Here is an 11,933-nt window from a genome sequence, read left to right as displayed (position 1 = left end):
GGACTCGGGCTCAGGGCCCCCCCCCCCTCTCTCTCTCTGAAGCTTCCTGGGGCGACCTTAGGCCAGTCAGACACACGTTTAGAAGGGGGGGAGGAGGCGAGACCGGGTTCATGCCCCACATGGCCCTTCACTACCCCCAAAGGAGTCTCAGAGCGGCCCACAGACTCCTCCCCCTCCCCACCACTGACAGGCACCCCCTGGGAGGGAGGCGGGGCTGAGAGAGCTCTCTTGAGAGAAACGGCTCTTTCTTCAAGGACAGCTCTTGTCAGAACTAGTGACTGACCCAAGGTCATCCAGCCAGGTGCAAGTGGAGGAGGAGTGGGGACTTCACCACAACACCAAACTGAAGAAGTGATTGGATTTATACCCCATGGCCCTTCACTACCCAAGGGAGTCTCAGAGCGGCTTACAGACTCCTTTCCCTCCCCCTCCCCACCACAGACAGGCACCCTGTGAGGGAGGCGGGGCTGAGAGAGCTCTCTTGAGAGAAACGGCTCTTTCTTCAAGGACAGCTCTTGTCAGAACTAGTGACTGACCCAAGGTCATCCAGCCAGGTGCAAGTGGAGGAGGAGTGGGGAACCGAACCCAGCTCTCCCAGATCAGAGTCCACACACTTAAACACGACACCAAACTGGCTCTCTTTTAGTCCTTGCCTACCCCGCAGGGTGGTTGTGATAATAAGATGGGAATGAGGATTGATGCCATATGTTTGGAGGAAAGGTGGGGGTCAAAGAATACTGCATAAATAAACTTGGGGAGAGCTGTCTCTACAGGAAGGGTAAGCCACTCTGAGTGAAGGGCAGGGCACAGATCCAGTCCCTTCTTCTTCTTCTTTACATTGCAGCCAACCTGCAACCTGGAATAGCAGAGTTTCAGTCCAGTGGTACTTTTAAGACCATTAAAGTTTAATTCTGGGTGCAAGCTTTTGTATGCATGCTCAGGAAAGCTTATACTCAGAACTAAACTTTGTTGATCTTCAAGGTGCCACTGGATGGAAACAGTGTTCTGCTGCTTCAGACCAACATGGTGACTCACCTGGATCAACTTGGAATAGTGTTACTAAATAAATAAACTTGGTGAGAGCCACGTCTGCTAATGACACTGGTAGTTTGCTGCCTGAAAGAAATGCGTTAATCCTTAAAAAATAGACCAGTGTTACAATTCTTTGCATTATGAGTGGGGAACTTATTGAGAGACACCAGAATGCATAAGATCTGTGTGACTTTTGTTGTGGTCTGGTCTGGACCTGCGTATTGTGGTTTTGGATGCACAGCCAAATTTTATTCAAGCGTAACAGTGTTTGTCAACTAGAGACACTTTTGCATAAGTGCCTGGGCAATGAGGTATCTGACCGAGTGGCCTCTAGTCCACTGAAGCTTATGCTGGAATGCAACCTTGTTGGTCTTAAAGATGCTGGAAGAGAATAACAGGACCTCCCTTCTGAATCTGCTGCTATTCATAGTGCAGTAAAGCTGTAGCTAGCTTTCATTGACAGTGTGTGTGAAAATGGTCACCCATCCCAAGTCTTGGCATTTGTCCTGTGCAATACTGCAAAAATACAACCGTGCTGTTAGAAGAAACTAGTATTGTTATGCCTGCATTACAGAGAATGGCTGAAAGAATAGTGGCTTGTGCAAGGCTTGCTTAGAGAATTCACAGTTATGGGGAGATCTGGATCTAGGACCGTGTTCATAGCCTCTCTGGTGCAGCTCAAAGGTAGCCCAGCGGGCTTATGGGGAAGCTAAGAGGGCTACAGGAAAGCTCCATAGCTGAGCTTGTTCACTTCGTGCAGTTGAGCACACAGAGGACTGCGTGCTTAGTCAGGTTACTGGTCTGTCAAAACTGTGCTTGTTTACTCTGACTGGCAGTGGCTCTCTGTGGTCTCAGGTGGAGGTCTTTGATATCTACTTACCTGATCCTTTTATCTGGAAATGCTGGTGATTGAATCTGAGGCTTTGTGCATGTAAAGCAAATGCTCTGTCTCGTAGGCCTGACCCCCAAACCCCAGTGGCTTAAGGACTGGTGGCTGAGTATTTGCATAGTCTCAGCTATTTATATGGGGCTCTGCAGAGTAATATCTGAAAAAGAGAGAGGTACCTGCTCTGAGGATCTTGCAGTCTGAATTTCCAGAGAAGGAAGTCAGTGGGGAGGGACAGAAATAAGAGGGCAAGGGTAATCAGGGATCAGTATGTGCTTACCAATTCTTGGTCTTTGTTTCTGTTAGGGTTAAGAGTTTGGGTGGAGGAGGTGAGAAGCCAAAAGCGCTTCAAAAGTCCAAGTGGTGTCTGTAGCCCATAGTGCCTTTCACCAACTTTGAGTGGTGTGCCAAACCTTCCTGTTGCTGACTGGATCCCCTAGAACTGCTTACCTCTGGTCAGTGTTGAAAGAAATTCCCTGCTCACCTGTTCATTTAAGGCTTGGACCATTTGATTATGGAGTGCAAAGGGAGAGGGGGGAATCTGGGGGTAAAGCCAGATCTAGAGCCCACCTGTCAGGGTGCCTTGCGGTATGTCGAGGCAGGCAAAGAGAGCACATGAGAAGATGAATGCCTGGGAAAAGAAAATGAGAAATTCAGTTTGTGCACATTGCGTTTGAAATGGTGATGTGAGAGCAAAGCCGGAAATTTGGATGAACAGTGATGGTGTGTTACTGGGTGGAGGAAATAATTCCAGAGGGGCAGCATTTTTAGTATATATTAGATGTGCGCTGAAAACTGACAGTGTAGCAACAGAGCACCTTCTATAAGAAATAAGAGCCGTTTCTGACTTTTATTTTTCCTGCCATGCTAGTGGCAAAAAGATACATGTGCTAAGGTAGCATGGGGTACAGCCGTCTCCATTCCTGTCAAGTACTGCATCTATTCACCATTTTACTTGTAGAAAACGAAGGCATTCATACTTCTGACTTCCATAAATATGCCAAATCGTACAGTTTCATATGCCTAGTTATAACTATTCATTTGATCTTAAAGCAGTGAATTACATTTCTGTTTCATAAGACAGAATTGCATATATTTCACTGGCCCAAAAATTTCTGCTGTTTTTCTTAACAGAACAAAAAAGTTGGGCGTTTTCTGTGGCTTCAGAATTTCAAGAAATGTACTATTTCTATGGGGGCGACAGTAGGAAATAGGCAAAATTTGGTTGACTGTATGCTTGACCGTGGTTGACTCGTGATGTCAAGAGTGCCCTTGTACTGGTGGTCCTGTATCTCTTCATTACAGCTTTGCAGGAGTCCTTGTCCAACACAGATTTCTCAGCTGTCCTCTACTGTGTTATGATACTGCAGGCAGGGCTCTGTTTCAAGAGCAAATTTGTGTGCTCAAGGAAGAACGTGATTCCTCCTCCTGGCAGTTAAACTTCAGGGTTTTGTAGTGTGTCCTTCCTCTGTTTTATCTTAATTGCAACATCCCTGTGAGGTAGATTGGGATGGGAAAGTTACTGGCCCGGGGTCACCCACCAGACTTGAATGAGGATGGGAACCTGCGTCTCCCGGTTCTGACACTCACCACTAGACCACACCAACTTGTACAAGATATGTGGAATAATTTTGGGTAGACTTTGACTGAAATTTCTGGGAATGGGCATATTTTTACTAGAGCTTGTCAGATTCCCCCACTGTTTGGAGACCTTTGCAAATCATGTGTCAACAAAGTTTTCAGATGCCTTGATTCTGAAATCAGAATTAGACCCCCAAAAATCTTTATTGGCCTGTTTTAGAGAACACTGGTGTTCTTGTCCACATTCAGTGTGGCTTTTGTAGGCAGTATTTCATCGTAGACCAAGGGGATCAGCATAAGCCACCCTGGGCCGCCAGACGGGAGAAATGCATCATATGAATGAAGTGAGTAGATAAATAGTAAATATGACAGGACATTGTTGCAGTGAGTGTAGGGTTTTCTTTTTATTTATAGTCCACCTTTCTCACTGAGACTCCAGGCAGATCCTTGGTTTTAAACCCAGAAGCGTAGCTTTCAGTCTTGCACAGCTTGTAGCAGCCTTTCAAAACTGGTCTTCTGGAATCAGTTACTTGTGATTTGATCAGGATACAGGTTTAGATATGGTATTTTATCTATGGTGTTTTATCTATATTTATGTATTATTTTATATAGTAGTGTTATTTATTATAAAATATAGTATATTTTATCTCTCTATAGTAGTTGGTTTACAGCTGGTTTACAACTCAATATACACAATTCATACAAAGGCTATGAACATAGGGGCAGATCTCTGCAGATCAGGTAGATTGATTTAAACCAATGTTTCCGTTATCTAGTTTCTAAATAAATAGATACTAATTTGTTGCTGTTGCCATAAAATTGTATTGATTTAAAACTGAATAATCTTTAATACAGCCTCACAGGACATAGTATAACTGTGCACCCCAGACATATTTCACCACTGTCCAAAGCATTAACTAACACAGAGTGAACAGCATTCCCTCTCAAATCCTGGAAATATTTATTCTTCCACATCCGTTTAGATACAGGTATATCTATTCTAAATGACTCAGCTTCCCAAATGTTTTATTTTTCCTGAACTGATAAGTAGCTAACATCATTCTAGAAATTTAAGAACATGCTCCAGTGTTAGTGTGGCGGCCAGGCCACTGTTATGACAAGATTGCTGTAGGGTTGCAACACTGATTGACTCTTATTTTAATAATGAAGGATTTACCAGCAAGGGAGATGGCCAGAAAGAAGCATGGGTTTTCTAAGTGATATTTCGTCTTTAACACAGAACTGCATCCAAACGAGGAAGTGTTGTATTTGCTCCAGTTGCTCAGGTCTTATTCAGTTTAAGTATCAGATCCACAATTTGCTGCATCATAGTTTCCAAATTGTCCAAGTATTGAGTACCCAGGGATTTGATATTCTCATTTGCTATGAGGAACCTGGAGGTGTAAAGCGCCATCTGTTTTATCCTCTTACTCCCAGCCCCAACAAAACTGCTTTGTAGCCGTGTTCAGATTTAATTTTAAACCAGGTTGTTTTAAAGATAAATTTATTGTAGCAAAAATTTAAAGACAATTTTTCATTATTACTTTTTCTTATCCATCTTGACTTTAAATAACTTGGGTTCTTACCTGGCTATTCTCCCAAACTGGTTGAAGCCAAACTTGCTGAGTTGCAGAATCTCCACAGATAACTTTGTTTTGTGCAAAGGCATTCAGTTTGCTCCCCCCCCCTCCCCAAAGGGGGTGACAGGATTGTTCGGCATGACTCAGAGATTTGAGTAGAACACTTTGAATGGCAGCTGGGCCAGGCGCCAAGTGTTGAGAGAGACTGACTGGCTTTGTGGCTCTTCGGTGCCATCAGTCAAGATACAAAATCCTTGGCTGAGGGGTGAGGGATGCAGTTTTGGGGAGAGGATGATTTCATGTGATATCAAAACATAGCATCAGAAGGAAGCGGCCACTGAACGGGAAGCAGGGGAGAACTTAGAGAAGAACTGAGTTACACTTTCATGTTGTAATTACCAGGCAGACAAATTCAAGAAATAACTTCTATGCCATTGATGCTGCTGTTTGAATTACTAGCAAGAAGAGGGCAGGGTATTCACATCTAAAAATGTAGGCTACTTGGGGTCCTTTATGGGGGACAATGTATGGGAAATGCAATCAAGATGAGAAATGTGTGTACGTTTTGCATTTGCACAAAGTTTTTCCTTGTTTGTTTCTCCGTGAAAGACAGTGTTGTTAGATTTGTTCATGTTGTACAGTGATAAGTGACTGAATTCTTTTTTTGTTTAAAGGGACTGCTTAATAATTGTTTTTTATAAACTTTTAAGATTTTCATATGTGAAAATAAAGTTGAAGAAAAAATATGGGAAAATGGGGGGGGGGAGAAACAAAAGAAAAAGGACTGGAGGAACATATCCTTAAAGAACTTAAAAAATTTTCTCCACAACAAAGCTGATAAACCTCTGAATTCTTGCTGGAGAAGCATGCTCAAATTGACCTAGACCTCAGGATCCTGTGATACTGCTGAAGGTAGAAGATAATTTCAAAGACTTCCCAAGCCTTTGCATGTATTCACCTTATCCTTAAATTAAAGCCAGCCGCTCTGTGTTTCTTAAGACACAAAGGGCAGGAGAAAGATGGATGGGTGAAAGGACAACCGGCTTGTGGCCGCTTTGCTCAGCCTGCCCTTTGCTGCCCCGTGACAGGCAAGAGCAGCATAGAAAGGTGTCTTTGAAGCATTCATTCCACATTTTCTCGTGAGTACCTGTTTGGCTGTAATGAGTTCCTCATTCTTATACATATGCTTTCTTTTCAGTACCAAGACAAAGAAGAAGTTGTTTTGTGGATGAACACTGTAGGACCATACCACAATCGCCAAGAAACCTACAAATATTTCTCTCTCCCTTTTTGTGGAGGATCAAAAAAGAGCATTGATCATTACCACGAAACACTGGGAGAAGCACTTCAAGGTGTTGAGCTGGAGTTCAGCGGTCTGGACATTAAGTTCAAAGGTAAAAACCACCCTATATTGCTTTTACTAGCGCTTTCTGAAATTATCCACTACCATCCCACTCTTAAATGTTTAAAGAAAAAAGAAGAGACGTCTTTATTTTCAGAAACTTGTCAGTGAATGTTCATCTTTTGTCTTGCTGTGCACCCCCACATTGGGGACTCTGCTTTCGCAGGCCGGCCATGGGAGATTTTTCTCTAGCTTTAAGCTCCTAGAAATGGGGCAGTCCACCTCAGGGAGATGGTACATGCGCTGGTTTTCCTGCCAAACACATCACGTGGTCTAGAGGTGGACCGCCCCCATTCCCTCAGTTCCTGCCAAGCCACTGCGAGCTTAGACAAATGATAGATAAATCAGTGCATCCATGGTCCGTGTCCCCCCCCCCCCTTTTGAGAGTTTACAGTGGGGCAGGAGGGAGGGAATGTGTGCACAGGAGATGTCGATGAATAGCTGTTACAGGTAAGGGCAACCATGTTTGCTCAAGATTGTAGAACAGAATCCCTGCTTATTAGGGACAATATGATATTATATCTATAGCTTGAACCATGTGTGCAGACTTGGTCATCATTAAGACTTCAGGAGCAGAGATTGCCTACTGCCTTTCCCCCTCCCTTGTGTGAATTATTTCCATCTGCCTTCACTATATGGCTACAGTTTACATTAGCACTAGTTTTAAGGATGGGTAATGCGGGCTAGGGTTTGCTGTTAACCAGTATTGGAAGTTGGTGAACACAAATTGTCTGCCGAACTTGCACAGGAGCAGCTGCATCTGGCCTCCCATGTCCAGTCCCTTATTGTAGTTTTTTTAAAAAGGACGTATTGCAGGTGGGGAGGGTGAATGTGCTTTACTTCAAACAAAGGCATCCTTCAGAATCTCCACTCTGCCTACTATCTGTATGGGATGTGGACATTACAAAGATAGGGTGAATTTCTTTTTTTTCTGGATTATCATAGTGTGCAAAGTTATGCTGAGCATATTACAGCAGCAGAGCCATCAGTAAATTGGTGGCAGGGATACTGAATTTTACAGGACTCTTGTTGCACCATGGAATACTAGTGGGATTAGGTGAAAGGACAATTTATACTAGGCTAGGGGCACAGGAATCCTGTAGAATGTATTAAATTTTGTTACGTGCTAGGAGCTATATATACAAAATTGAACATCTCTCAGTTAGTTTATTGGTTGGTCTGAGGTAGGGGGATGCAAAAAAAAATGGGCCGGTATTTTTCATCTTTGGGTAAATCAGACCCGAAAAATATCGGTAAATGCCGAATTTCCCCAGTCCAACACTGGTGAGGTATTCGGATTGGGGAAATATTCGGTATTGCCGAATACATTCAGGGCTGATTTACACCACCAGAGGGAAAGGAGGCATGGTAAAATGCCTTCTTTCCTGATGGTAGCCCCTACAGATTTCCCTGTCAATTTCACTCCCCGCCTTCCGTTCTCTAGCAGACATGTCCTAGCTGGAGAAGGGCAGGCAGGGAACCCAGGCACATTTAAAATGCCTGTCTTTCCCTCTCTAACCTTGGGGAGGGAAAGAAAGGTATTTAAACCCAACAGCTGACTGGTTGTTTTTCGGGTATCCTTTCAGTTCGGCTATAGTCGAATGCACACCCGTAGTCTGAGGCTCCCGGTGAAGGCCATCAGTTGAGGGGAGATTACTGGGCTAGGAATTCCAGTGCTCCTGGGGAGGGGAAAGTATAGCAATGGGACCAGGCAGGATTACAAAGGAAGGGGATTGACAAACAAATAGGCTTGATCCTCTTTCAGCCTGCGTCCCATCCCAAGGGTTGCTGCCAGCGGGGCTAGGGCTAATAACTTCCCTCCAACATTGGTGTTGTGCAACGCCAAGTCCATAAATAATAAGACCACGGTCCTCCAGGACTTCTTGCAGGAGCAGGGTGATGACCTGGTGTGCATGACCGAGACCTGGGTTCGAAAAGGGGAGACAGTTGCTCTCTCCCAATTAGCTCCTCACAGGTTTTCAGTTCTTCACCAATCACAGATTGGGGGCGGGGGGAGGAGTGGTTCTATTCATTTGGGAGGCTTACTCCTTCAGGGCACTCCTACCACCAAGGATCGCCAGCATAGAGTACATCAGCCTTGTGTGGGAGGCTGGGGAGAGTTTGGCTATTTGGCTAGTGTACCAACTGCCCAATGCACCAGCCAATACCTTGCCATCAGTCAATCAAATGTATTGTTACAGTGAACGACCAGTGCACTCAATCATTTTACATAAACACATTTGAATAAGAAATATGAGATAAAACCAACAGTGGCATACTGACATTTAAAAATCTGTGACATGGAGATACAATAAGACAGCCATACAGTGTAGTGTTCTGCAGCGATTTGCCTCGTCTGGTGAACAACAACACCCAGTCGTTGTTTATGCAATAGCTTTATTAGTAGAAGGAGACGAGAAGAACAGAGACCGAAGAACAACATCACACTGCCTGAGAGTCAACTGACCCTCCCCATTCTGTCAGGTTAACTACGTCACAATAGAACGGAAAGCCACCTACTTAAAGATACACACACATCACATCTCTCCCTCCAAAATGACAAAGGATATTCAGACTACCAATTAGGGATAAAAAAATGAAAACGCATAACATACCTGGTGTCAGAAGGATGGATTATTTTCGGCCGCCCCCTCCACTTCGTTTGACTGGTAATCTTGCAGGAAATTGGAAGATGTGGGGGCAAGCTTTCCAATTTTATTTAATTGCCAGAGCCACTGATAACATGCCAGATAAGAGACAAATAGCTATATTGCTAAGTGTGATTGGCGAAGACACCATGAGGATATATAACACATTTGTTTTTGAGGACGGAGGGCCAAAGACGTTAAATGAGGTTCTTGCGGAGTTTAAGAAATATTGTCCTCCATAGAAGATTTTTGATATTTGAGCGTTATTGTTTTTGGACGTATAACTGGGGGCAGGGTGTGTCCGTGGAACAATTTACAACTGAACTCAAACTAGAGGCTGCCAGCTGTGAATTTGGCTCGACTTCTGAGAAGTTGATCAGAGATAAGTTGGTCTTTAGTGCTCCGGACAGATTTAAAGAAAGACTCTTGAAAGAGACTGACCTTACTTTGAAAAAGGCTGTTGAACTCTGCCCGGTCGCTGAAGCTCTGGCCTCTCAATTACAGACAATGACAAACTTCTCAAAACCCAGACAAGTTGAGGAGATTCCTTTGCAAGCAGTGAGACAGCAAAAGGCACAGCCCGAAGATGGAGATGGTGTTGTGAGAGAAAGGAACTGTTCATATTGTGGCACAGCACAAGTGACGATCAGGTGGAAATACTTGGGTGGTATGCCGACATAAATTTGAGAGGACTCAAGGTTAAATACATCACAGTAGAACGGAAAGCCACCTACTTAAAGATACACACACATCACATTTATGTATAATTTAGATAAAAATTAGAAAATCTAATTGCCATGCATTTTACGCTCCTTGTAAACCTGGGCACATAATCTAGCCACCTGTCTTGTTGTCTGATGGAGGTGGCGGACCCAGTGTCATCCATGGCAGCGCTGGGACGCTCCCAATATGTAATGCTCCCCACTCACTGGGGATCCAGCACATGCTGGATTTGATCTTTGTGGATGGAGTTAGGGTGGACCGGATCACTGCCGTGGTGGTGCCATGGTCGGACCACTATGCCTTGAAGGCCCACGTGAATGTTCCACCCCAACCTGGTTTGGGCGGCGAGCATATTTTAGCTTGCCTGTGGAGCCAAATGGAGCTAATGTGGCTCCAGGCAGCCCTGTGGGATCCTATGCCCCCTGGCTGCTCGTTGTGGAGGACTGGCATAGCAGTCTCTTACGGTCCGCCCTCTCTTAAAGAAGCCATCCTTGGTTCCTGCAGAACTGGTGAACTACCGGCCAGTTTGTCCTACTTGGGCAAGGTAGTTGAGAGGGCCGTCAGTGGGAAGTCATTTACAGAGTTTTCTGGGTGACGCTTCCATGGTGTTGTTCAGTGGCTTCTTTTTCTTAGGTTTCTCTTAGTAAGTCATGTCTTGTCTTTAAGGGTTAATGTTTAAGATTTTAATTGAGTATTGTAATTTTAATCCGTTGTGAGTTGTGTTGGCTCCAGCTTGGTAGAGAAGTGGGCTGTGGCTATTTTAAATAACACGCTCAGCATTCCGCTACAGCTGCCAGAAGTGATCCGTAGTGGGTGGGCCAGCGGTCTGTCAGAGGAGCACTTTCTCCGCAAATGAGCATTTCATTTAGGAATATCTAATAACCACCTGAAAAATCTAGCATTCCCTGAAACATGGTCTTTAAAACACCATGTTATTTGAGTTCTTAAAAGAAAGAAAAGAAAGAATCAGTATCTGAAGGTTTGCACAACCTGAGCCTGCTGAGAACAAATAGCCCCTCCTTGTTGTGCCTTTGTTCTGGTCTTCCAGCTTCTTGGGGCTAAAGAAGAAGAAGAAGAAGAGAGATTGGATGTATCCCCCACCGTTCACTACCCAAAGGTGTCTCAGAGCGGCTTACAAACTCCTTTCCTTTCCCCTCCCCACAACAGACACCCTGGGAGGTGGGTGGGGCTGAGAGAACTCTGACACAAACTGCTCTTTTTCAAGGACAGCTGTGCCAGAGCTTGTGACTGACCCAAGGTCACATCAGCAGGTGCGAGTGGAGGAGTGGGGAATCAAACCCGGTTCTCCCAGATTAGAGTCCGCGCACTTAACCACTACACCAAACTGTGTAGTGAACAACTGGAGCTCCAGAGCAGATTTGGCACATAACCTTTCACCTGACTGAGGACTCCACCCGAAGCTCACCTTCTGTGTCGTCCAGAGAGGCTAGCTCTGGAGCGTACAGCCTGGAAAGCCGGATAAACATGTGGCTACGAAAGCTCTTTGTCTGGGCAGTTCTTAGTTGTGCCAAATTCTTCCCTTAATGAGGACATCACATATGGGTGGTGATGCATCAGGCTGAGCGTTTCTGCAGGGTGAAATCCTGTTCTGTTCTCGGGGGCCAAATTTAGAGCCTTGGTCTGCTGACCTGCGAGGAGGTTTTCTCTTTCTTTTCCCTTGCCGCTCCTCCCCCTGCTGGTCTGGCAATGCTGAGCCCCATTGCCAAGTGAAGGGGGAGGAGAGCGGAAGGGCAGCAGGGCCTCCCTGCCCAATCTAGGTAGCTGCCTATTACCCAGCTAGCTATGCAGGGTCACCGCCTGCCACTCCTCGCACTGGAGCCCACGCCCACGACATCAGACACGCTGCTCTTGGTGGGCCTTTGGATCCTGGGGTGCAAAGGGCACAGAGTCTGACACTTGGCTGCATCGGCAGCTCTGCTGTAACCTCTCCCCCCCCCCCTGCACTCTCGTGCCCGTGAGAGCCCCTCTGATCAAGCAGTACTTCACTGGAGTATTTCTTCATGGTCCTCATGCATAACAGTTTAATTGCAGTCCTGCCTTAGTGTGTGTGTCTTTACTCT

At 45.2% G+C, this 11,933-nt stretch overlaps 1 protein-coding gene across 1 annotated transcript in view; it reads left to right on the top strand.

Moving 5' to 3' along the window:
* Positions 1-11,933, top strand: part of LOC107122754 (transmembrane 9 superfamily member 3-like) — a 38,213-nt gene that overhangs the window by 370 nt on the left and 25,910 nt on the right. The window contains 1 exon segment of the mRNA XM_015425888.1: positions 6,278-6,473. Coding sequence (XP_015281374.1) covers positions 6,278-6,473 — 196 coding nt within the window.

This window comes from Gekko japonicus, unplaced genomic scaffold (assembly GCF_001447785.1).
Source record: "Gekko japonicus isolate JY-2015 unplaced genomic scaffold, Gekko_japonicus_V1.1 scaffold2769, whole genome shotgun sequence".
NCBI lineage: Eukaryota > Metazoa > Chordata > Lepidosauria > Squamata > Gekkonidae > Gekko > Gekko japonicus.
The sequence above is the reverse complement of the archived record's forward strand: the minus strand, read 5'-3'. Positions and strand labels throughout refer to the sequence as shown.